The sequence below is a fragment of the Nyctereutes procyonoides genome, unplaced genomic scaffold (genome assembly GCF_905146905.1).
Source record: "Nyctereutes procyonoides isolate TBG_1078 unplaced genomic scaffold, NYPRO_anot_genome, whole genome shotgun sequence".
NCBI lineage: Eukaryota > Metazoa > Chordata > Mammalia > Carnivora > Canidae > Nyctereutes > Nyctereutes procyonoides.
In genome coordinates, this window is record NW_026575147.1 from 17,435,355 (window position 1) to 17,459,725 (window position 24,371).

At 40.3% G+C, this 24,371-nt stretch overlaps 1 protein-coding gene across 2 annotated transcripts in view; it reads left to right on the plus strand.

The window, feature by feature from the left end:
• NOTCH2 (notch receptor 2) overlaps nt 1-24,371 on the plus strand; it is a 164,683-nt gene that overhangs the window by 130,225 nt on the left and 10,087 nt on the right. For both annotated transcript variants that reach the window (XM_055312499.1, XM_055312498.1), the window contains exons 17-28: nt 169-321; nt 7,892-8,120; nt 8,895-9,096; nt 10,690-10,843; nt 11,404-11,588; nt 13,147-13,279; nt 16,889-17,125; nt 19,486-19,598; nt 20,533-21,038; nt 22,384-22,731; nt 23,516-23,658; nt 23,858-24,068. In XM_055312499.1, coding sequence (XP_055168474.1) covers nt 169-321; nt 7,892-8,120; nt 8,895-9,096; nt 10,690-10,843; nt 11,404-11,588; nt 13,147-13,279; nt 16,889-17,125; nt 19,486-19,598; nt 20,533-21,038; nt 22,384-22,731; nt 23,516-23,658; nt 23,858-24,068 — 2,614 coding nt within the window. The remainder of the gene's footprint in view (nt 1-168; nt 322-7,891; nt 8,121-8,894; nt 9,097-10,689; nt 10,844-11,403; nt 11,589-13,146; nt 13,280-16,888; nt 17,126-19,485; nt 19,599-20,532; nt 21,039-22,383; nt 22,732-23,515; nt 23,659-23,857; nt 24,069-24,371) is intronic.

Genomic DNA, 24,371 nt, shown 5'->3' on the forward strand with positions numbered 1-24,371 from the left:
TGGAAGATTCCTATGATGTTCTCCGGGCACAAAGCCTTACAAGACTTTCTAAAGCGGGAGACCAATCAGAATATCCCTATTTACCCCCTCTGCAGCTCGGATTCCCCATACATTTCTGTGGAACTCACCTTCCAAAGACAGGACCATTCATTGTGCCTGTATTTCTAGGTCAGCGGTGTACAATTGACATTGATGAATGTGTCTCCAAGCCCTGCATGAACCATGGTCTCTGCCATAATACCCAGGGCAGCTACATGTGCGAGTGTCCTCCGGGCTTCAGTGGTATGGACTGTGAGGATGACATCGATGACTGTCTTGCCAGTGAGTATGCCAGCCAGTTCCTGAGCCCCCTGAGACACACAGGGAGCAGGGCAGTGCCCAAGGCAGCTGCCTCTCAGTGCTGCGACTGGCCATCCCAGTAGTTTACCATGTGTCTTTAATACTAGGATTTTTAAACTCTTCTTTTCAAAGCTAGTGGCTTTAGAAGTTGAGGCAGTGGAATCTCTTTAAGCATTCCCTTGCTGATTTTTATATACTGACAAAGTGGGGATAGTGCTATGATAGTTTTTTTTTTAAAAGCAGATGTATTGAGTTATAATTAATATAAAGTATACTACCAGTATTTTAAATGTATAACTCAATAAGTTTTGACATTTGACAGCTGAAAACCATCTCTAAAGATAATGAACGTATCCATCCCCCTAAAAATATTTTCTTTTGTAATTTCCACCATCTTTCCCCTCCCTGTTCCAGGCAACCAGGGATCTACCTCTGTCACTGCAGATTTATTTGCATTTTAAAAATAATTTTATATAAATGGAATCATCTCATTCAAACTCTTTTTTTTGGGAAAGGGAATATGACTTCTGTCATTTAGCATGTTATTTGAGACTCATCTGTGTTATGTGTATTAATAATTCATTCTGTTTTATTGCTAACTAGTATTCCATTATTTGGATATGCCATAATTTACTATAGAATATTTAGCTTTTTTTAAGTTTTGGGATATTATAAATAAAGCTGGTATGAGTGAGTCTGTGTGGACATGTGATTTTATTTCTCTTGAATAAATATGAAGGAGTGGGGTAGATGAATTATGTGGTAGGCATATGTTTCACAAAATTGCCAAAATGTCCTCCAGGTGGTTGTACCATTTTCATTCCCACGAGCACTTTTTGAGAGTTTTACCTGAACCATATTCTCAAGAGCACTTGGATGTGATTGCCCTTAATTTTAGCCTTTCTAGTGGCTGATTATTGTATTTCACAGCAATTTTAACTTGAATTTCCCTACTAATGATTTTGAGCATGTTTTTGTGTGCTTATTGGTCAGCCATCTATATGACTTGCTATAGTGTCTATTCAAAACTTTTGCTTACTTCAAAAACTGGATTGTCTTATTATTGAGTTGAAAGAGTTCTTTATATTCTAGATTCAAATTCTTTGTTAGATATTTGCTTTACAATAATCTTCTCCCAAATATAGCTTCTGTTTTGATTTTCTTTTGAAGAGGAAGAGTTTAATTTTGATGAAGTTTAATATATCTATAATTTTCATTCAGAGTTCAGCTTTCTTTTATGTTATTTAACAAACCTTTGCCTAACCTAAGGTCACTAAGGTTTATCTCCTTTGATTTCTTCTATAAGTTTTATACTTTTAGCACTAACCTTTAGGTCCACAATCTATTTTGAGTTAATTTTTACATGTAGTGTGAACTTTAAAGATTTTAAAGAGTAATTTTGTGTAGTAATCTTGCTAACCTCACTAATCCTAGATTAATTTAGCTTCTAGCTTAGTTTAGATTTTCAGAAACTTTGTATTTTTTCTTTTTTTTTTTTACAGATAATAAATAATGTTATCTTTAAGTACAGCCACTATACATTTTATTTCTTTTCAAATCTGTATACATTTTATTTTTCTTGCATTATTGCACTGGCTAAGACTTTTGGTAAATGCAGAATGGAAGTGGTAAAAGAAGGAAATCTTTCTTTGTTCTTGATTCTGGGGTGGGGGAGAGCATGTATGTAGTCTTTTGCCACTAAGTATGCTGTTACAGGTTTTTTGTTTTTGTTTTTCTATCAAATTGAGGAATTTACCATATGTCCCTGGTTTGCCAAGAGTTTTATTTTTCTTTTAATAAGGAATGAATATTGATTTTTTTTCAAATGATTTTCTTTTATCTGTTGAGGTAGTAACACATTTTTTAATATGTAAATGTGTTATATCAATTGATTTTCAAATGTTAAACTCACCTTAAATTCCTGGGATAAATTTTACTTGGTCATGATGTATACTCTCATAATAATTGGATGTGATTTCCCAAAGTTTTCTTACGGATTTTTGTATCTGTCTTCATGAGGGATGTTGTTCCCCAATTTTCTTGTGCTGTATTTGTGTAGTTTTGCTAAGAGGCAATGCTGGCCTCAGAACCAATTGGGAATTGTTTCCTAGTTTCTATTTACTGAGTTTGTGGACAGTTGGTATTACATCTAAACATTTAGGTCTGGAACTTTGTTTCTGGGAAAGTTTTAGCTATAAATTTAATGTCTTTAATAAACATAGTTATTCAGGGTATCTATTTCTTTTTTTATTGAGTTTTGATAATTTGTTATCTTTCAAGGAATGAGTTTTACTTTTTTCTAAGTTGTCAGAATTATTGGCATTCATAATATTGCTGTATTGTACTTTTAATGTCTGTAAGGTCTGTGTTGATTTCCTTTTACTGATTTCAGGTATTGGTAATTTACATCTTCTCTCTTTTCTTTGTGATTGTTCTTGGTGTAGAGGGTTATTGATTTTAGTAATCTTTTTTTGCAAATTCATTTTTGGTTTTATGATTTTCTCAATTAGTTTACTGTTTTCTATTTCATGGATTTCTACTCTTTATTCTTCCTATTTTGGATCTGGCTTGCCCTTCTTTTTCTAGTTTAAGTTGGAAGCTTAGACCATTAATTTCATTTTTTCTACTTTTCTAACATAATAAGCATTTAGAGCTATATTTTTCTCAAAACATTGATATAGCTGTATTTCACAAATTCTGATATATCATGTTTTTTTCAGCTCAGAATATTTTCTGATTTCCATTTTAATTTGTTCTTTGACTCATAGATTATTTTGAAATGTATTCTTTAACTTCATATATCTTTTGTATTAAGTTTTAAATTTTAATTCCAGTATAGTTAACATACAGTATTCTATTAGTTTCAGTTGTACAATATAGTGATTCAAGAATTCTACACATTATTGAGTGCTTATCATGTAAGTGTACTCTTTAATTCCCATCACCTATTTCACCCATGCCCCCACTCATCTCCCTTTTGATAACCTTCAGTTTGTTCTGTCATTAATAGTTTCTTGGTTTCTCTCTCTCTCTCTGTCTCTTTTCCCTTTGCTCATTTGTTTTGTTTCTTAAATTACACATGTTAGTGAAATCATATAGTATCTGTCTCTGACTTACTCTGCTTAGCTTTATACTCTCTGGCTCCATCTGTGTTGTTGCTAATTCCAAATACCTTTTGTTGCTGGTTCCTTCCAGGTAGTTTTGTTTATTGATATCTAGTTTAATTCCATTGTGATCAGAGAATGTACTTCGCATCATTTGGATTTTTTAAAAATTTTTTTAAAATTTTTATTTATTTATGATAGTCACACACAGAGAGAGGGAGAGAGAGAGAGAGAGAGAGAGAGAGAGAGAGGCAGGCTCCATGCACCGGGAGCCCGACGTGGGATTCGATCCCGGGTCTCCAGGATCACGCCCTGGGCCAAAGGCAGGCGCCAAACCGCTGCGCCACCCAGGGATCCCCCATTTGGATTATTTTTAAATGTATTAAATCATGTCTTACGGCCTAGTCTGTGGTCTGTTTTGATAAGTGTTCTGTGTGCACTTGAAAAGAATGTCTTTTCATGTTTTTTGGTGGAGTTCCATAAGTGTTAATTACTTCAAATTGGTTAACAGTATTTTTAGATCTTCCCTGATTTTCTTTCTGCTTATTCTATAAATTATTGACAGAGTGATATTGAAATCTCTCACTTTTATTGTGTATTTGTTTACTTCTCCTTGTAATTCTATCAGTTTTTGCTTATGTCTTTTGAAGCTCTGATTTTAAATACATGAAAAAATATTTAAGATTGTTGTGTTCTCTTGAAGAATTGAGTCCTTTGTCATGAAATGACCCTTTTAACTTGGTAATATTCCTTGCTCTGAAGTCTCCTTTGCCTGATATTAATATAAGTATCCTACCTTTCTTTTGATTATTGTTAGATATTTTTTCCATCTTTTTTTACTTTTGGCCTATGTCTTTAAAGTATGTTTCTTTTAGAGAGCATATATTGAGTCTTGCTTTTTCTCTCCAATATGACAGTGTCTAACTTCTAATTGAGCTCTTCATGCCATTTAAATTTAATGGTTGATGGTGATATGACTGAGTTCATCTTGCATTTTATTTGATCTTCTTCCATCTCTTTACATTTCGTTCTTTTTTTGGGCCTTTTTTGGAAATAATTGAGCATTTTTATGATTACATTTTATTTATCCACTGGCATATTAGACATATTTTTTTTAACATTTTTTCTTTCTTTCCTTCTTTCTTTTTCTTTTTGGTGGTGATTTTGGGTTTGCAGTATGCAACTTTAATTCATTATCTTCAACTATACCACTTTGTATGGCACTAAAAACCTTATAACAGTATACTTTTATTTACACTCCTGTCCTCTGTTCTGTTGTTGCCATATATGTATGGCAACATATAAACCACCCAAAATACTATTTTTGCTTCAAATGGCCAATTAATTTTTCAAGAAATTTAAAAATAAATTAACAGTCTTTACACTTAACAGCATATTTACAGTTTCTGATGTTTTCATTCTTTTGCATAGATCTACATTTCCTTCAAGTATCATTTTACTTTGGTCTGAAAAAATTCCTTTAATGTTTCTTGTGGTGCTTATCTCCTAGGGATTAATTCTTTCTCCTAGTGATTAATTTTTTTCTGAAAAGGTTTTTATTTTGCCGTAGTTTTCAAAGATAATTTCATAGGGAGTAGAATTCTAAGCTGACTTTTCCCTCCAGCACTTTTATATAATCCTTCCATTGCTTTCTGCCTTGCAATATTTCTGAGGAGAAATCTGCAATGATTCTTATATTTGTTTCTTTATGTTCTTTTCTCTCCTTTGACTACTTTTAAGGTATTTTCTTTCCACTGTTTTTTAGCAATTTAATTATAATGCCCCAGTTGTTCTTCATGTTTCTTTTGTGGTGGTGGTGGTGGTGTGGGGTTCATTGACCTTTTTTGGATATATGGACCCAAATGTGGAAAATAATCAAAGTTTTTCAGATTCTTTTTGCTTTCCTTTTTTTTTTTTCTTTTTGCTTTCCTTTACAACTTTCATCATACATCTTTTAGGTTGATTAAAGTTATCTCTGTTCACCAACGCTCTATTTTACTTTTTTTAAGTTTTTATTTATTTATTCATGAGAGACACAGGGAGAGAGGCAGAAACATAGGCAGAGGGAGAAGCAGGCTCCATGCAGGGAGCCTGATGTGGGACTCAATACCAGGTCCGGATCACTCCCTGAGCCAAGGGCAGGTGCTCAACCACTGAGCCACCTAGGTGTCCCTGTTTTACTTATTTTTTAGGGTTTTTTTCCCTCAGTGTTTCATTTTAGATAATTTTATTATTTGAAGATATTTTGATATGAGATGCCTGGGTAACTCAGCAGTTGGGCATCTGGCTTCAGCTTGGGGCATGGTCCTGGAGTCCTAGGATTGAGTCCCACATTGGGCTCCTTGCATGGAGCTTCTTCCTCTGCCTCTGTCTCTCTCTCTTTCTCTGTCTCTCATGAATAAATACATAAAATCCCTAAAAACTAAGAAGATATTTTGATATATCTTCAAGTTCACTAAACATTTCCTCTGTAGTGTTTTGTTTGCTGTTAATCCCATCCAGTATATTTTTTTCTTTTCATTGTATTTTTATCTTTAGAAGTTTGAGTCTTTCTTATACCTTTATTCCTCTCCTTGTCATGTTCATGCTTTCTTCTTCTTGAACAGAGTAGATTTATCATAATTGTTTTATTGTCCTCACATTAATTCTACCAAATGGAAAATTCCTAGGTCTGCTTCTATTGTTGATTTTTATCCTCATCAGGATACATTTCTTGCTTCTTTGCCTACCTGGTAATTTTTTTTTTATTAGATGCTAAACTTTAAAAAAAATCTTTATAATATGTTCAAGTTTTAAGGATCATGTGGAAGCAGTTTGATCCTTTTGGATCTTTTCTTCAGGATTTGTTAGGTCCAGAATGGCCTTTAGTCTAGGATTAAAATGGCTCACTACTGAGACAGAACTCTCTGAGGATCATGCATAGTTAGGAGGTCTTTTTGTTTTGACTGTCATGAACATGAGCTATTCTCAGCATAATGTAAACTCTTGGGATTGTTCTGCCTACTTCTTTCTGATGGTTCTTTCCCCAGCTTTGATGGTGTCATTGTATGCATGTGATATACCTAGTTACTTATCAGTGCTCACTGCTTATCAGTACTCAGTTATTTGTGTGGTGATTAAATCATTAAACTTCAAACAAGGTTATCACAATGCGTTAAAAATAATGGCACCTAATTCACAGCATACATAATTTCAGATCACCATATGAATGGTACCAAACTAGGTCCTGGCAGTGCCAAGATAGATAAAACCCAGTGCTTACTTACATTCATGATACTCATAGTCTATTATCAAAGAAAGATATGTAGACAAATTCAACATTGTGTAGCAGTAGTGAAGAAAAATATGTCCACAGCAGTTGATGGAGAATTTAAGGGAGTGGAATTAAATTATTTGGGTTTCTTTTCCACATTAATTATGTAGTCAAAATTTTCAGTATTTAAATTTTTTCCTATTTGAAGTAAAGCTAGCAATATGTATAATTAATTTAAAATAATTCAGTAAGCTATAGTGAGTTTCTCGAAAGATGCTATGGAAATTACAGTGTGCCATTATGCACTGTGGATAAGAAGAAATAATGTGATTTTTACAGTTTTTCCAATAAAGATTGCAGATGAGCCTTAGAATGGAATTAGCTTAATAGATGATTAAGGTTTTAAATAAGCCTCTTATAAAATCAGGACTATGTTACCCACCTGATGTTTTGTTCTCTTTTTATGTAGATGACCTGTCTTTGCAGATTATATTTTAAGGTCCTTAAGAGCAAGAGCTGTCTCTTATTTTTCTTGTTCTGATTTATATGTCATCTATATTTTGGAGGACTGTGCCATGATAGTAGCTCAAAGTTTGTTGATTTATTGCTGTGAGCCTAGAGTGTTCTAAGATTGAGCTGTGTGATACTTAAAATTTTTTAAATGTTTCTTAATTCTTCCTAAATCTAGAAGCAAAAACAAACAAAAAAGAGAAGAGGGAAGGAAAGGAAATGAAAGATGAAGGGAGGGAAAAAATAGGAAAGAAAGATCAGCGCGGGGGGTGCTTAGGATATATCCTATCTTGCCTCACCCACTCCATCACCACATACACCTTTTGAAAATCTTTACTGATATTTTTGAGATTCTGTGTATTATAGGGGGCACATATTTGCTTAGCAAATGTGGAGGATCATTGTAAGTTTTAGGACTCTTAAGTTTGCAAAATTGCTAGTGATGTATGCATAGTTCATTCCAATTATCAAATAGGCTAGGAATCTCAGGCAAGTGTTACTGCATTCATTTTCATAAATGGAGGAGTCAAAGCAAAACAGATGTAAAGAAAAGTACAAGTAGAGAGAATCAGAATTATTACTGTTCTTAGTGTGATTTAGTTCAGGTCACTCACCTTTCTTTATAGGTCTAAAATTAAATTAATGCTTTAGTTCAGAGCTCTAATTCTTGTATGTAATGACTTAGATCCTTGCCAGAATGGAGGTTCCTGTATAGATGGAGTGAATACTTTCTCCTGCCTGTGTCATCCTGGCTTTATTGGGGATAAGTGTCAAACAGACATGAATGAGTGTCTGAGTGAACCCTGTAAGAATGGAGGGACTTGCTCTGACTATGTCAACAGTTACACTTGCAAGTGCCAGGCGGGATTTGATGGAGTACACTGTGAGAACAACATCGACGAGTGCACTGAGAGGTGAGCAACACATACACTCAGGCACCATTGTCTTCCTGGAAAAAGAGGGAAAGGAGGGAAAACTACAGAGCACAGTGCTGGGATTGCAGGACAGGGATAAGGTATCCACTTGGGTCCCATTCCATCGTCTACTCCTGTTGCCCACTTCCTGATTCCCTGTAGATGTGTGGTTAGCAGGTCAAAGATCAGAGGTTGAAAAGCTTAGTGGGATGGACCACCATTTATTTCTAATGCTTAGGGAACAGGAAGAGTTATAATTCTGTTCCATTCTCCTCTTGGTCTCTTGTTCATTTCAGTTGACAATTTAAAAATTCCTTTTTTTTTTACCCCCAGATTTGTCATAACTTTTTAGTAATTTCTAGGCGTTTTTTTTTTCCAGCAAGTTTATTGTTTCTTTTTCAGAAAGAAATCTAGAGTTAAGAGCTATTTACTTATCACTTTTCTTATAAATTAAATTGACTTGAGGGATAAAATGAAATGTGATACATGGAAAGCCACTGAAGGACTGGGTAAAACCTGGAAACCTTCATTTTCTCTGGGAATCTCTAATAAACTCAGCCTTTTAGATACTCTTGTAACCTTTTTGGTTGTAAAAAGGAAGCTGGGACTCAGGCTGATTGGCACCCAGTCTAATTTGGAAAAAGAAAATTTACTGGGTCTAGTTTAAGATGAGTTTTTGCTTCTATAACATGTTAGATTCTAGGAACCTTACTTTTAAATAGCAGATCAGAGGTACCAGGTTACATAGCTGGCATTGTTCTCTCTGCTTCTCAGCTCCTGTTTCAATGGTGGCACATGTGTCGACGGGATTAACTCCTTCTCTTGCTTGTGCCCGTTGGGCTTTACTGGCCCCTTCTGCCTCCATGAGATCAATGAATGCAACTCTCACCCATGCCTAAATGAAGGAATATGTGTTGATGGCCTTGGTACCTACCGCTGCACCTGCCCCTTAGGCTACACTGGGAAAAACTGTCAGGTAATTAAATTTCGTCCTACTCAGAATAGCTGAATATTATACTTATTTCTCTTCTAAGCAGAATAAGCCCCTCCTAAAAGAAAATTCTGGGTCTCAGGGGGGATGTCCCTGAGATAAATCTGCATAACTTCTTAATAACTGGTAGATTCCAAAATGGTGGCACTGGCAAGATTATGCAGATTAACAAGCATGAGATTGTTGTAACAGCTAACCAAGAACTGCAGAGAAATACATATGGGAAATAAGCACATAGGTAGTATTCATGTTGGAAATACAAAAAAAAAATAAAGAATAATCAAAATAAAGTTTTTAAAGTTTGGATACAATGTCTAAGGGAATAATAATAATTATGTTTTGCAGTGTTTTAACATTCTCAAAATCAAGCTGGTCATATGTTTTTCAATTTCAAATATGTAAATGTGCATTTTTATAGACTCTCAGAGCTAGCTAGGGCAGCCTTTCATTTCATGGAAGAAGAAACTGAGTCCCAGAAGGCAAAGCAACCTTTCCAAGGTTGTATACCAAACAGCATGGTATTTAATTATTTTTTATTTTTTTTAAATTAATTTATTTGACAGAGAAAGAATGAATTAGTGAGAGGTGGGGGGCAGAGGGACAAGCAGACTCCCGGCTGAGCGCAGAGCCTGACCTGGAGCTTGATGCAAAGATCAAGGTGGGGCTTGATCCCAAGACCCTGAGATCATGACCTGAGCCAAAGACAGACACTGATTGAGCCCTGCAGGTGCCCCACATTGTACTTAATTTTATGCTATTTTTACTTCTTAAACAATGATAGAATAACAGAACTCCAAAGAATTTAGGACTAAGTGGCCAATAAGGCTTTGGCTATATTGAACGTGCAAATAACTACCTCTGTATATTAAACACCTTGATGCTGATTCTGTGGATCAGAAGGACATTCTTCCTTGGGCTTTTGCTTCTTATCACAGTGTGAGGCTACATGTGCCAAGGGAGTGCTCCACCCATAACCACTGCCCCCTTCTTTGGTAAACGCTCCAGGAGTATAACCTTGCTCTCCCTGGGGTCAGGGCACCACATGTGAGTTATGGAGAAAGGGACTAGTCTGCTCAGACTCTTTCCCTCGTGTTTTGCGTAAGCCTGATTTTCTCCCCTCTAAATAGGCTCTGTGATAGCTTTTAGGTTTATTAATAGGCTGTATATCCTTTTATTCATATTCACATGGACAGATTTGATTGAGACCGATGTAGATTTCTCCCAGATGATTAGCACAGGTGTTATGGACCTCTCTGACAGCAATAATTTCTTTCTTTTCTGGCTGTCTAGGGTGCCCACGGAACAGGACATAATCATAACGGAGGAAATAACTTTAACCTATTAGGCTCCCTCAGACTCTTAAACTTCTGTGGTGAAAACTTTAAATGGCTGAGCTAAGAAGATTTAGAATAAGTAAAATAATTGGATTACTGAGAGTGTTGGACTATTTTAAGACTTGACTGAGAGCTCTTTTTTATTTTTTTTATATTAGTGTGCTTTCTCTTGATTCTTAAAATGTAGTGTGATTTATTTTCTTCTTTTCTGATACTTGGATGTTGATGTATGCTTCTGTTTCAGACGCTGGTGAACCTCTGTAGTCGGTCTCCATGTAAAAACAAAGGTACTTGCATTCAGGAAAAAGCAGAGTCCCGGTGCCTGTGTCCATCAGGATGGGCTGGTGCTTACTGTGACGTGCCCAATGTGTCTTGTGAGGTGGCGGCCTTCCACAGAGGTGAGCTGTGCCCTCTCAGACTGGGGTCACTCTGCCAAGTATCGGCCAACTAATAGCATTTTAGGGCAGGTATGGTTACCATGGGAAGAGTGGACAGTGGTGGGTGAGCGAGGCTCTACAGAAACGGTCTGAGATAGAAGGTGAAAGGGCAGAGGCACAGGCTTAGAGATTCCAAAAAGAAATGCATGTAAGAGGAAATGAAGACATATTCCACTTTCAGGACTTATTATTTTTTTTTAGATTTATTTATTTTAGAGAGAGAGAGCGAGGGAAGGGGAGGATATAGGAGGAGAGGGAGAAAGAATCTTAAAGTAGACTCCACACTCAGTGTGGAGCCCAACAGGGGGCTCCATCCCACAACCCTGAGATCACCATCTGAGCTGGAATCAAGAGTTGGACGCTTAACTGACTGAGCCACCCAGGTGCCCCAAGGCTGGGTTTATTTTCAATATAAATCTGGTTCTAAGGGTTGTGAAGTAGATGAGAACACACTTAGTTGGTCTGAACCTGACATGCTGTGTGCTCTTCTGTGATGTTTCTTTCTGTACTCGGCTTCCTAGGGGTGTCCACTGACCACCTGTGCCAGCACTCCGGCATCTGCATCAATGCTGGCAACTCGCATCACTGCCAGTGCCCCCTGGGCTACACTGGGAGCTACTGTGAGGAGCAGCTCGATGAGTGCTCATCCAACCCCTGCCAGCATGGGGCCACCTGCAGGGACTTCATTGGCGGGTACAGATGTGAGGTAAGATAAGCCCCCAGAGGTCAGAGACCTCCCGAAGATGGCAGAACTGCCGTGAGCACTAGTATACTGATTTAGCTGCTTGTGACTTTTTATGAGTCACCTTTTTTTTTCTTTACCGTCACCATTACACTATTTACCACCACCATTCGTTTCACTCTCCTTGTGTAATAAGTTCACAGGGCTCCAGTAAGGTATTTCTATAGAGGTCTAGAACCATCTCACTGAAGCCAACATTCACTGCCAGAGTGCATTTCACAGGCCAGCAGCTCAGTGGCCCCTGGGACATCCCTGAATAGCAGCTGATATAGGAGAAGCCACTTTGAAGTGTGTCCTGAAGTTGTCTAGCCTGTTCCATGTAGCATCACACCAAGTATGATGTGTATATATTTGAGGAAGTGTGTATCTTTTAAGGAACATATTGCTCTAATGGCCGGGCTGATAATGGTCAGAGCAAGATGTCAACAAAACATTGGAAACTTGAATTTGACACCAATTCAGGCCACACAGGAACACTGAGAGAAGTCGTACTTCTCATAAATGAGCCAGAGTTGGCCTCTTTATATTAGCCCGCAGTTATTCCTTCATGCGGGCTGGGACCTGTTAGTTCAAACACCATCGGTGCCAAACTCAAATTTTCACAGATCCAGTTGTTTTAAAAATAGCCCTAGAAGCCAATTTTTAGTCATTTAGAGCCTTTTTTGCGTTGCATACCCTGCAAAACTGCACCCAGTATCTACAAACCATAGGTAAGCCACAGGACTTAAAGACCCCAAGCCAGTGCTGCCCTTCAAAGGTCTCTGACCCAGAGACTGGCCTGGCTGCTGAGTGACATCACCAACCATGTTAGTCCCCTCTCTGTTACTCCCTTTCCTTGGAATTCACTTGCGTTCCTCTCCTTCCCCTCCTCTCCACTCTAGACAATCTCATGCTGCAAGGGATGGCCTCACATGCAAACTTGTCAAAGCATTGCCCAATAAAGCCACTTCATGGTCAAGGTCTTTTTCCCTGACCAGCCCTGAAATCCCTCAAACCCCTATAGCTACCACGTTAACTAACACTCCGCCCCCATCCCTTTCTCAACCAGTTTCTCCTACGTATATGTGGTTTCCTGAATCTAGAGATCAATAAATGCAGTGTGTTGACTACTGTCCACACTTTGATTGGACTGTCACAGGGTCCTCATCACACACCAAGGAATGCATATTTTAAAGATGGGAAAACCTGCATTGAGGAGCGATGAAAGTTTTGCACAGGGGTCAACCCTGAAATATCCCTCAGAATACTGAGTCCTTGCCTTCACTATAAAGTGGCTTTTCAGCCGGAAGATGTAAATGACAGTAAGCTGCAAGTTGGCCCTGCGCAGGATAATTGGTGGAGCGTGTGACTGTGCCAGAGAAGCATCCAAGAGGTGCCAGAGCTGGGTGCTCCAAGCATCCAAGAGCTGGGTGGGGGCAGGGAGTGGGCAAAGGTACATGGCAACCTTCCAGACCTCATTTGCTCTGGTGGTCTGTTTCTAGCAATGGTCCAGTGTTTCTTCCTTTTTGCTTGCTCCTATCAGTGTGTCCCAGGATATCAGGGCGTCAATTGCGAGTATGAAGTAGATGAGTGTCAGAACCAGCCATGCCAGAACGGAGGCACCTGTGTCGACCTCGTGAACCATTTCAAGTGTTCCTGTCCACCGGGCACTCGAGGTATGCAGTCAGCCCTACCCGTCTCCATCTAGGGCATTTTCTTAAGTTATAATCCAGTTTTTAGGATAGAAGAGATTTAAACATTTTTTTATTTCAGTACTCCGAAGCTTTGCAACCTGGGGTCACCTGCAGTTCTAGGGCAGGGGCTCGCTGTTCTGCCTATCTCTACTGCTTTGCTTCAGGCTGAGGTTGAGCTCGTTCTCACTTGGTAGGTCGGTCTATTACTGCTGGTCCCATGCTGATGGGAGGAGAGGCCTCAGTGTTCATTTTTCTAGCAGTCCCTAATTACCAGATGTTCTGTGAAAATAGGATTACACAGTGGTTTTGTTTTTTACCATCCTGTTTTCAATTTAGTTTGTAGTTAGGTAATATATGCACAGGCCCAGATTTTATATATAGACACACACACAAATATACATGCAGCGAAAGTATAAGGTGAAAAGTCTGTTTCTGTTCTCCTTCCCCATACCTAGTTCTCCCCTCCCACCAACAAGGAACCTCCACTTTATTTTATTTTAGTTTCTTCTGTATCTTCTAGAGTTTTCTTTTTATGTGTCCTTTAGAGTTTGTTTTTTTTCCTTTTTTCTTTTTTTTTTTTTAATTTTTATTTATGATAGTCACAGAGAGAGAGAGAGACAGAGACACAGGCAGAGGGAGAAGCAGGCTCCATGCACCGGGAGCCCGACGTGGGATTCGATCCCAGGTCTCCAGGATCGCGCCCTGGGCCAAAGGCAGGCGCCAAACCGCTGCGCCACCCAGGGATCCCTTTTTTATTTTTTCAAATTCAAATTCAATTATTTAACCTAATCTGTATTATTAATTTCAGGGGATAGAGTTCAGTGACTCATCAGTTGCAAGATTTCTTTATATGTATTTAGAAGCCAAATACAAAGATATTTTTATTTAACCCACTCCTATTTCTTACTCTTGCACTTGATTTTTTTGTACTTAATTGGATATGTTTCCATATTAACTTATAGATCTTCCTTAATCTTCTTCACCCAGCAGAATTCCCTTGTACCTTAATATATTGAACCAATGTCATAGTAATAGAAATTTGGGTTTCTTGAATCTGTATATATGTAGATAAATTTTCAGAAATGGAATTGCTGAATTAGATAATTATGTACATTTCTGGTTTTGATCTATATTGCTGTATCATAGCATATGACCATACTGGCTTCTCAGTGTGGATGAACATATTTTCACGTATGAGTCCTTTGATTTTCCTCTTTCAGTGGTTTCTCTATTTGTATCTATATTCTTTTTTCCCATTACATTGTTCATCTTAATATTTTACAGATTAACTGTGATACAAAATATTCTTGATATATTGGTTTTTGTCTTTGATTTTCTTTATGATTTTTTTCATGCAGTTTTTTTTTTTATTTTTTAAAAATTTATTTATTTATTTTGAGAGAGAGCGAGAGAGCATGGGGGAGAGGCAGAAGGAGTGAGAGAATCTCAAGCAGACTGCTCTGAGTGCAGTGACCAAAGTGGGTCTCAATCTCATAACCCCGAAATCATGACCTGTGCTGAAACCAAGAGTCGGATGCTCAACCTACTGAGCCACCCAGGCACCCCTGGAGCTTTTTTTTGTTGTTTTTAATCAGAATGGATTTATTAACCTCTTTTAATGGCTTCTGTGTTTTGAATCCTAGTCAGCAATACCTTCTAGACTTTAATATCATTAAGGAATTCTCCCATATTTTCTTCAGGTACTAGAATACTGTTGCACTTTTTCCCTATGGCTACTGATTTGTCCCAACAAAATTTATGGGATATTTCATTTTTTTTAAAGATTTTATTTATTTATTCATGGGAGACCCAGAGAGAGAGTGAGGCAGACACAAGCAGAGGGAGAAGCAGGCTCCAAGCAGGGAGCCCAATGTGGGACTGGATCCCGGAACTCTGGGATCATGCCCCATGCGTCCCAATATTTGATCTTTTTTACAGTTGGAGATGGCAACTTTATCAAATTCTACATACCCTTGTGTATTTGGGTGTTTTTCTGGACTTTTTTTTTTTTTTTTGCTTTATTCTGTTAATTTATCAATCCCACTCTGTTAAAATTATTAAGGATCTTTGATTTCAGTGTTTTCCAGGCTAGGCTTATACTTTCTTTTTTTCATATAATTTTAGAATCAGATTGTCTATTAACAAAATCCTGGTGGCATTTTTTTATTGGGGTCACTTTAAATTTATGAATCTGTGTGGGGAAACTGGCATCTTTACCATGAGGAATCTCCCTAACCAAATGATAACATCTTTTTATTTATTCAGATCTCATTTTGTATCTTTCAGGACTATTTTAAAGTTTTCATGTAGGCCTAGTACATTTCTTCTTAAGATTATTCCTATAATTTTGTCTTTTGCTATTGTTATTGAAAAAGAGGTCTTTATTTTTTTTTTTAAGATTCTATTTGTTTGAGAGAGAGCAACAGAGAGAGCATGAGTGGGAGGAAGAGCAGATAGAGAGGGACAAGTAGACTACCTGCTGAGCATGGGGACTGAAGTGGGGCTCCATCCCAGGACGCAGATCATGACCTGAGCCAAAGTCAAGACACTTCCCTGACTAAACTAGTCAGGCACCCCTCTTTTTCCCTTTTAATAGTCTTGCTTATATTAGTGTATGCTGCAAATGCAAGTGGGAAGAATACAGAACTGTTTTCCTTTTATAATTTTTTGAATCATTCATGGAATCTTCTCTAGAATTGTCAGTTGATTTCTTTTGTACTCTCTCAAAAATATTTATGGATATTCATATTAGGTGACTCATATACATCTGTAGTATGTTAAATAAGTTCTATTTTAAATGGAATAACCTTTGAGTTCTTAACATTTTCCCTATAATTTTCAACAGTAAGAAACAAGTACACATTATTTTACAGAAAAGTCAGCGAGTCTAAAACTTTTTTTTTAATAAATTAATTTTTTATTGGTGTTCAATTTACCAACATACAGAATAACACCCAGTGCTCATCCCGTCAAGTGTCCCCCTCAGTGCCCGTCACCCATTCACCCCCACCCCCCGCCCTCCTCCCCTTCCACCACCCCTAGTTCATTTCCCAGAGTTAGGAGTCTTTATGTTCTGTCTCCCTTTCTGATATTTCCCACACATTTCTTCGCAAGTCTAAAACTTTTAAAAAATCCCGCAACACTTAGTCCAGTTCCTACCAATATTTTTATGTACTTATAATCTATGTATTGTTATGATAGCCTCTTTTGAACTGTTTTTTATAGTTTGAATAAAAGGCATGAATTAATGAGAAATTTACTGGGTCTCTCTTGAGCTCCAGTTTCCTTGTCCCTCAGGTGGGATGAATAATGCCAGCTGGTGCACAGGGGACCACTTTGGGGGGCTGTGTGGGAGAGTACCTGTGATGACCTGAGCATATTCTTTACTTCACCCTTACTGGTCACCGGGGATGATGGCAGCTGCCATGGATCAAGAGTGTGATTTGCCCCACCTGACCTGAAAGGTCCCATGACAGGTGTAGACATGCCATCAGCATAGCTGCAAAGTGCCATAAAGAGTGACTCTGTTTTGTAGGAAAGAAGTATTCCAAAGAATGTCCTCATTCTCTGTCTCTTCTCTCTTTCCTCCAGGCCTGCTTTGTGAAGAGAACATTGATGACTGTGTTGGGGGTCCCCACTGCCTCAATGGTGGTCAGTGTGTGGATAGGATTGGGGGCTACAGTTGTCGCTGCTTGCCTGGCTTTGCAGGAGAGCGGTGTGAGGGCGACATCAACGAGTGCCTCTCGAACCCCTGCAGCTCTGAGGGCAGCCTGGACTGCATCCAGCTAACCAATGACTACCTGTGTGTCTGTCGCAGTGCCTTCACTGGTGAGAGCCTCTCCAGTGCCCCTGCACTCTCCCTTGGTGGGCCTTTGAATGAGGAAATTGGGCCCTGAGTGTCATGTTCCAGACCCAAGTGAAACTTCTTTTTCTTACATTGGAAAGACTAGACCAGATTAATTCAGAGGTCCAATTTTTCCCTAGGCCTGTGCTTCATGGATGTTGTAGTCCACCTCTGCCTTTTTTTTTCTTCCTGAGACACTTTCTCTTTTATTATACATTGATTATATCAGACTAGCAGAAATACAGAAAAAAATTGAATGTTGGGAGTGGTTGAGCAAAATAGCCCTTTTTAATTGGGGCAAAATACACATAAAGTATACCATTTTAACCATTTTTAATGCACAATTTGGTGGTATTAAAAACATTCACATTGCCGTGCTGCCAACACCAAATCCATCCACAGAAGTCTTTCTTCTGGGGAAAATAATGTCTTGTGTTCAGAAACCATACATCTACTTTGCTTTCATCACCCTATCTCCTTTTGCATGTAATGACCTGGGTTACTGGGTAGTCACTGCCACGGTAACCTTCTTTCTATATCTGGGACCCAGAGAGTATTAGGATCTTTTAGGTCATCTAAGAGGAATAGGTCTAAATTGGGGTGTGTTTAAGCAAAAACCAGTTCATGAGGGTATGCACTGGAAAATTGTAGGGGTATGACCTGCACAGGTAAGAGTTGGCCATACTCCTAAGTCCCTTCTTAGGTTTCTTTTTCATCACAGATCATAAAGATGACCAAGTCCTGCTTCAGAATAGAGGCTTGTCCTAGGTCCTTAACTAATTACCTCTGAAGATGGGCAGCTTGGTGACTTTATGGGACTACAGTAATATCTAACATTGTCAGTGTCATCAAGATGCTTAGATTAGAAGTTTGCTTGGCATTTCTGGAGTCATTCCAGATCTTATGCTGTAGTAGTATTCCTTAGGAGTCAGATAATAGGCAACAGTAGTCACCTTAGTAGTAATTTGGCAAGTTGAATTCTGCTGTATTGTGACCCCATCTCTAGGCTTCCTTCCTTCCAATTTTAAAAACATACTTTTAAGAACATTGGTAATTTATGAAGAATGGGAGGGATTTTGCACTACAAATGATGCCTGGATGTGATGTCAAAAGGGAAACAGTCCATTTTGAACATCATACCTATTGAGACAATGTTGGATAGAATATGAGCAGTCTGTCCTACAGCCTCATATTAGCCACGAGATGCCTGGGAAGCCAGAGAAGCAAAACTGGCTGCTGCTTCTTTCATTGCCTCTGAGGCTTCCTTTAGCTGGAAGGACTGACAAGCACTTACAAAGAAAGTGGGAAACAGATGAAGGACTGAAGACCACCTTGAATTAGGTCCCACCACCAGGAAGTAGTGGTGATGCATTTTCCACACTTGTGATTGAAAAGAATCCTTCGAGCTCATCAGTTGTAGTTATTGTAGGATGTAGTTGTTGAGATGAACATTGAGGGGCTATCTGCCCCCTGATTCCTAGGTGCACATGATGGCTGCTCTTGGGTAGTGGCTGCTGCTGTGATTTGAAGAGAAGGTACCTGTAACCCCTGCCTCTTAATTCTGGCTGACCAAAATTATTACTATTTTACTTTCTTTTTGAAAGCCTCTCTTCTCTTTATCAATGGCTGTGGGCCAGACCCAGACAGGGTCCATCTCCTGCTATTTGCCAGGAGCTGTGTCTCCAGGTCTCCCCTCGGTTTCAGTTGCTTACTTCACTTTATCATGCAGCAGTGGCCTTGAGGTGCCTTCTGTTTTGGAACTGTTCCTAGAGGAAATTAACTCTGCAAAAATTAAGTTGTACTTTAAAGCAGTGCTGATCAGATTACAGAAAGGCTAGAAAATGATTGAAAAGAGATGTTATGCATGAAAATTCTCTGTAAGCTGCAAATCACCACTTGGATGTATTGGCCCAGTGTAGACTCTTCTGTGAAGGTGACAGTTTTAACAAAATGCACTGAACAGTTTTAGTGAATATTTCTTTTGGCTTATGTAAGCTAAAGTATCTTCAAAGAAAAGAAAAGCTGAGTCCTTTTTTCCTTTTCTTTTGGTCGGGGTAGAGTGATTTTTAATGTCCACGTACATTCTGTTTTGTGAGTCTATTTTTGGAGTGTGTGCCACGTACATTTATGGTGTGCACAAGACATATGGGGGTATTGGCCTGAGCCAGTGGCGGTCCAGTAAGTTTTTCTCATCTTCTCATGTTCCCTTAGGCTTAGGACTGCACTCACACCTCTTGCCCCATCCCTCACCGTTTGGCTAGCTCCCATCTCAGCAGCACTCTGTTCAGTAATATGCAGTTACTACTTCTGCCTTTTAAAACTCCTTTCCATTCTCTGCTTTGAGGTCGTCACTGTGAAACTTTCATCGATGTGTGTCCCCAGATGCCTTGTCTGAATGGGGGGACGTGTGCTGTGGCCAGCAACATGCCTGATGGTTTCATTTGTCGTTGTCCCCCGGTAAGTGCCGTGTTGTCTATTTAAGGGGCATGCTCTCTTTCATACGATCTGGACAAAGCCCAGATTAAAACTGGTTTTTCCAACCTCCATCTGGAACTTTCTTGGTGGGGAGATTTCTCAATTTTAGCTCCTTCACAAAAGTGCTGAGGTTTCCCTTTTAAAGCTGTCAAGATACTCCCAGACACAGTGAGTTCCCTAACCTGTGACTCTCAGTCTTTGGAAGCACTAGGAGAAATCCATAGGAAGTAGTGGAATGTTCCCTTGAAAATAAGACTACTGTCTCAGGCTTTTGGGTCCTGTGCCAGAGGGTAGTCTTGCCCCTAGATTGGGGCAGAGTTGTTTGGAAATGCTACTCTACTTACATTCCTTAGCAGAGACTATTTGGGAGCAAGCTGTTTGTTACACTAGAAGGAAGCCTGTTTTCAGCCCTTTGCTGTGCCAACTCTTTGGCCTCTGCCAGAGGCTAAAACCTCTCTAAAACAGAGATCACTACGTTTGAGGACACACCAAAAGGAAACCTGTGCAGTACCCTTGGTCTGGCTGAGCAGGAAATACAAGAATAGAGTGACATGGAAAGCTTTAGATGTCCCAGATTCCTGAAATAACTTTCCCCCTACTAAAGCTTATGTGAATGGTAAGGAAGGTTAGGGAAGGTGCTTATGATGTCACCTGAGTCTTATCTCACCTATGACCTGTGGACTTAATTTCTGGAAGCAAGCTCTTAAAGCAAGAGAATTCTACATTCATCCCATGGAACTTTCATCTCTGACCTTAGGTTGACTTGAAGAGGCTTCTTCCTAGAACATGGCACAGGAGGCTACATGGAGGAATCTTAGCCATGTGTCTAATCTTTATCTTCCTAGAGGTGCGGCAGAGAAGGGATTAGGAGGAAAAATGAGGCCTGCTGTCCTCATTTGTTCACTGATCTCCACAGGGATTCTCCGGAGCGAAATGTCAGAGCAGCTGTGGACAAGTGAAGTGCAGGAGAGGAGAGCAGTGTGTGCACACGGCCTCAGGACCACGCTGCTTCTGCCCCAACCCCCAGGACTGTGAATCAGGCTGTGCCAGTAGTCCCTGCCAACACGGGGGTAGCTGCTATCCTCAGCGCCAGCCTCCTTACTACTCTTGCCAGTGTTCTCCACCATTCTGGGGTAGCCATTGTGAACTTTACATGGCTCCCACCAGCACCCCTCCTGCCACCTGCCTGAGCCAGTATTGTGCCGACAAAGCTCGGGACGGCGTCTGCGATGAGGCCTGCAACAGCCATGCCTGCCAGTGGGATGGGGGTGACTGTTCCCTGACCATGGAAAACCCCTGGGCCAACTGCTCTTCCCCACTCCCCTGCTGGGATTACATCAACAACCAGTGTGATGAGCTGTGCAACACAGCGGAGTGCCTTTTTGACAATTTTGAATGCCAGGGGAACAGCAAGACATGCAAGTAAGGGTCCAGGGTTCCCAGAAGCTGAGGGAGACTATCACTAACACACCTCAGTTCCTCGTTCTTGCTCCTAACCACTCCAGGGCTTCAGCTCAAGCTGCCTCTGCTTTTCAGACTGGCGCCCTGAGGCCCTCTTCCTGGTGTCAGCCTTGCCCCGTCGCACGCTGCCCTGTGCTCTCCCTTGCTGACAGAGGTCCAGGAATGCTCACGCGCAGCCACCCTCTCTCTGCCTCTCTCTGCCTTCTCACCTGCTGCCTCTCATGACCTCCTAGGGAAAATAACTTTTGGAAGTCGTGTTACCCATTCCCAGGCAGCTTCTCACATAACCTGCCTGCAGGATGAATGGAAAGGTCTGTACCTCTCTGTGTTCACCCCATTCCTTTCTCTTAAACAGGGTTTCCCCATCTAGATTTATCAGAAAGCATAAGCCAGATCAGGCCACTTAACCCCCCTGGTCGTCACTGGCAATTACAAGGTGCTTTATGGTTTACATAGTAACTTTACATAGCAACTTTCCTAGCAGACATCCCATCTAATTTAACCTCAGTGAGTTCTCAACAACTTTATGAGACATAGATACTGTTAGTGGTCTTTTACGGGTGAGGGAATTGAGAGCTAGGAGGTTAGAGAACTCGTCAGAGTCCATACAGCTATTGCTGACCCCCAAGCTCTTCATTGAGCCAGTGTGGCAAGTCATACCAATAGCAAAACTATCAATGGGTAGGAGTGAAGAGGAGAGTGGAGATGAAATAGTTTGTGCATCTTTTAGGTTTGGGGACTTGATTTCCTTTTCTCAGTATTTGAAGGAGGCTGTATAATTTAGATCTGGTGTCCTGTATAGGACACACCTCTACCTACCTACCTTCCAGAGCTAGGATTCAGTCCTGTTTGTGAAGGGAATGGGTATCTCCACATGGTCCTCTGTAGAGCCCTGATGATTCAGTTCCTGGAAGCACGTTTTACTTCTAAAAGCTCATTGTCAACTCACCAGGGACAGTGGATAAAAAAAGAGAGGAAGTGTGTCCCTGGCTGATTTTTGTTTCAGGTATGCAGCTTTATTTACAAAGCTGATTTAAGATTACCAGCTGCCTGGGGGGCTGTAATCCATGCAGCATACTGGGCACAGTGCAGTTTCTCCTTTGAGGAACGCTCACTGAAAGGGAGTGGCGTAGATTATATGGACTCTGCGCAGTTGGGGATAAGAGATTGGACAAAGGGATCTCATCTGGGCCACAGAAGATAGGTAAGGAAAGCCACAGCAGTTCCAAGTAGAAAACCAAATAGCCCTGTAGTCTATTCTAAACTGTTTCCTTGTTCTCTCCCTCTTCTGCTTCTCCTTGTCTAGGTATGACAAATACTGTGCAGACCACTTCAAAGACAACCACTGTGACCAGGGATGCAACAGTGAGGAGTGTGGCTGGGATGGGCTGGACTGTGCTGCTGACCGGCCAGAGAACCTGGCAGAGGGGACCCTGGTTATAGTGGTGCTCATGCCCCCAGAGCAACTGCTCCAGGATGCCCGCAGCTTCTTGCGGGCACTGGGCACCCTGCTCCATACCAACCTGCACATTAAACGGGACTCCCAGGGGGCACTCATGGTCTACCCCTATTATGGTGAGAAGTCAGCTGCCACAAAGAAGCAGAGGATGACTCGCAGGTCCCTTCCCGGTGATCAAGAACAAGAGGTGGCTGGGTAGGTTTTTGGTTTTTGGACTTCTTAAAGCTTAATTCTTAACTTCTCAAAGCTTATAAAGCCAAGTACTTTGATACACAGAAGTCATAACAACCTAAATGACTAGCTCAACCTAAAAATGCAGAGCTCAGACAAGTAGAACAGCCCACCAAGTACAACAAATTCATTATGCCGGTTACTGTGTTTAAGGGTGAAGGTTTGACTTGGTCTTGGTATCCTAAGAAGTACGTTGGAGCAAGCAGAAGGCAGGATGTCAGGGAGGCCTCCTCAAATGCCAGAACCTGTACCCTTTGCCAGGGTTGCCTCAAATCCCTTTAGTACTTACTGACTCCTCTTTTATATTAATCTTGTCTTCTGTACAAGGCCCTGCATTTATTATAGAAGTCTCTGTAATGATCTTGAATTGTTCTGTCACTGCACCCCACTATTGGTTGGTGTGTCCCATGACTTTTGACTCTGTACCTAGCTAGGATCCAGATGCAGAGAGAAAGGAGAATAAGGACCAGCTTTACCCACTTTCCTCACTTGGTCTTGCATTGCTTTAGTCAGAAGGTGCCAGGAATGTGAAACATAGTCCAAGAGGGAATGAGAATTAGTGATTAGGATCTAAAGGGACAGGGTCTTAGTTTCTGAGCTCTTTTGGAGGCACCATCACAGAGGTGGAGAGCCTAGTGTAGAAGGTGAGGAAGGAAGGCTTATGTCATCCTTTCCAACTTGGTTGACTGACACTCTTCTGTTTTATTCACCATTTCCCCTTTTCCTCTTTCCCCTTGGCATCCCACAGCTCTAAGGTATTTCTGGAAATTGACAACCGCCAGTGTGTTCAAGATTCAGACCAATGTTTCAAGAACACAGATGGAGCAGCAGCTCTTCTGGCTTCTCACGCCATCCAAGGGACCTTGTCCTACCCTCTTGTATCTGTTGTCAGTGAGTAGCAGTGGTGTTAAGGAGAAGGTTTGGAGAAGGGGAGGTGTTACTTGAGGGCAGTGAGGAAAGGGCATGCCTTTCAGTGTGCAACTCTGTTTTTCAGGGCTGGTGTGGTCAGTCCATTCATGCCCTTTAAATGAATTTTATGCTAATATTGAGAGGTTTATTCAGCACTTTCCCTCTCCCTCTGCACTTCCAGGTGAATCTCTGATTCCAAAACCCACTCAGCTTCTTTATCTACTTGCTGTTGCTGTCGTCATTATCCTATTTATTATCCTGCTGGGAGTTATCATGGCCAAAAGAAAACGTAAGCATGGCTCCCTCTGGCTGCCTGAAGGTTTCACCCTTCGCCGAGACTCCAGCAATCACAAGCGTCGTGAACCAGTGGGACAAGATGCCGTGGGGCTGAAGTAAGATGGTTTGCCAACAAGCTACTATTCACAGTAGTAATAAGCAGGGATAAATCAGAAAGGAGATCTTGTTGAAATAGAATTTTAAATTTCAATCTCTGGCCACACCACATTACCATACTTGACTGTGATTCTGAATTCCTGCTGAGTGACTATGAAATAACTATTCTGTACATACTCAAGCGATGGTGCTTGGCTTCTGTGTTGAGGCACACTTTTGTTGTAAGCTCTTGATCCATGGGAAAGAAAAGGATGTCTACTCAGGCAACGGGACATAAAACACTGCCCATCCTTTCTGGGCCA